At 59.9% G+C, this 2,019-nt stretch overlaps 1 protein-coding gene across 1 annotated transcript in view; it reads right to left on the reverse strand.

Moving 5' to 3' along the window:
- Nucleotides 1-1,852, reverse strand: part of ETH_00041045 (leucine rich repeat family protein, putative) — a gene marked incomplete at both ends in the record, with an annotated part of 5,098 nt that extends 3,246 nt beyond the window's left edge. The window contains 5 exons of the mRNA XM_013374604.1: nt 1-84; nt 182-457; nt 715-1,049; nt 1,255-1,381; nt 1,593-1,852. Coding sequence (XP_013230058.1) covers nt 1-84; nt 182-457; nt 715-1,049; nt 1,255-1,381; nt 1,593-1,852 — 1,082 coding nt within the window. The remainder of the gene's footprint in view (nt 85-181; nt 458-714; nt 1,050-1,254; nt 1,382-1,592) is intronic.
- Nucleotides 1,853-2,019: the final 167 nt, after the last annotated feature.

Consider the following 2,019-nt stretch of genomic DNA (forward strand, 5'->3'; position numbering starts at 1 on the left):
CAGGCGCAGCTTCTGTTGTTGTTGCCTCTGCTGTTTGTGTTGCTGCTGGGGCGCTGTCTGTAGACTCTGCTGCTGCTGCTGCTGCTGCGGTATCTGCCGCTGCGTCTTCTGCTGCTGTTGCGTCTACTGCTTCTGCTGCTGCTGCAGTTGCATCTGCTGCTGGCGCGCGGCGCCCCGTCACTTCAAGAGAGATATTTCTGCTGCTGCTTCTGCGCGCTGCTGCGTCCTCATTTGCTGCTGCTGCTGCCGCTGTCTTTGCTGCTGCTGCTGCTGCTGTTCTCGGTGCTGCTGGCCTTTGGGGGGTTCGGCGGGCCTCTAACACAACTGAGACTTCGCGAGACTCCTGCAGCCTTTTGCCCGAAGTAGCTGCTGCTGCTGTTGCTGCTGCTGCTGCTGCTGCTGCTCTTGCTCGCCGTGCTGCAGCACGGATCTCGCAGGAACCGCCGTAGGGAATGCACTGCAGCAGCGCCGACAGCAGCAGCACAGCAGCAGCGCAGCAGCAGCACAGTAGCAGAGCAACAGCAGCACAGCAGCAGCGATAGCACAGCGTAGAATAAGTGGCGAGGTGCAGCAGCAGCAGCTACGAAAACTGCCCCCAGCAGCAGCAGCAGCAGCAGCAGCAGATGGTGACAAGGGGCGCCTTCATGCCTTTGCTTTGGCGGCGCCACAAGCGAGGGTTTAGGGTTTAGGGTTTAGGGTTTGTGCTGCTCCTACGAAGGGCTGGGTTTTAGTGCGCAGCCAAAGGCGGTCGAGTTCCTGCTGCTGAGTTTCGAATTCGCTGCTGCTGCTGCTGCCAGCAGCAGCAGCAGCAGCAGCAGCTGCTGCTGCTGATGCCCGCTCCTCGGCAGCAACAGGAAGGCCATCCAGCTGCTGCAGCAGCGGAGCGCACAGAAGCACGAAGCGGCGGTAGGCCGGGCTGCAGCAGATTATGTTGCTGTTGCTGCTGCTGCTGCTGCTGCTGCTGAGTCGCGGCGACAGAGGCGTTACAAGGAGGGGGTACTCGCCATCAAGCTGCTGCTGCTGCTGCTGCTGCAGCTGCTGCAGTGCCGCTGAAGCAGCAGCAACGCAAACACCCGCAGAGCGAAGCGCTAAGGCGAGGCTAGAGGGTTTAGGGTTTAGGGTTTAGGGTTTATGTCGAAGCATTCAAGCCTAGGGTTTAGGCGCCCACATGCATCCACTCCCCCAGCGCCTCCTGAGGCCAACACCTGCAGTCCAGGGTTTAGGGTTTAGGGTTTAGGGTTTAGGGTTTGGGACCTTCTTTGGACTGCAGCGAGAGCCGCAGCAAACGGGGAAGGCCTCCTAAGAACAGCAGCTGCTGCAGCTGCTGCAGCCGGTTGCAGCGGAGGTCGAGGGTTTCGAGCTGGCTTTCGGGGCCCCACAGCTGCGCAAACCCTAAACCCTAAACCCTAAACCCTAAACCCTAAACCCTAAACCCTAAACCCTGAGTACGTGGGCGCAGCGCGCAGCGGGCTGCATGCCGTGAGCAGCTACAAACCCGCGAGGGTTTCCCCAGGGCTTCGACCAGGCACTCACTGAAGCTTAGGGTTTAGGGTTTAGGGCTTAGGGTTTAGGGTTTAGGGTTTAGGGTTTACTTGCTGCAGGCCTGCGAGGCAGCTAATTTGGTTCAACTCGGCGCGGAGGCAGCGGAGACTTGTCAAGCCAGAAATGCCGTCCAGCGAACGCAGCTGGAGCACGCACACAAATAGCTGCTGCTGCTGTTGCTGCTGCTGCTGCTGTTGCTGTTGCTGCTGCTGTTGCTGCTGCTGCTGCTGCTCCTGTGGTTTAAGTCTCTGCGTCTGCTGCTGCAATTGCTGCTGCTGCCCTGGTCGCAGGAGCTGCTCGTGGACGCAGCCTGCGGCCAAGCCCGAGGCTCAGCTGCTTCACGTCTACACTCTAGGGTTTAGGGTTTAGGGTTTAGGGTTTAGGGTTTACCCTGTTGGAGGCTACGTCCAGCAGCCGCAGCCTCCGCAGCTGCTGCAGGCTGCCGAGGCGACTCAAAAGATTCGAAGAGACCCGCAG

This window comes from Eimeria tenella, genomic scaffold, assembly GCF_000499545.2.
Source record: "Eimeria tenella Houghton genomic scaffold, Eth_scaff2178, whole genome shotgun sequence".
Lineage (NCBI taxonomy): Eukaryota > Apicomplexa > Conoidasida > Eucoccidiorida > Eimeriidae > Eimeria > Eimeria tenella.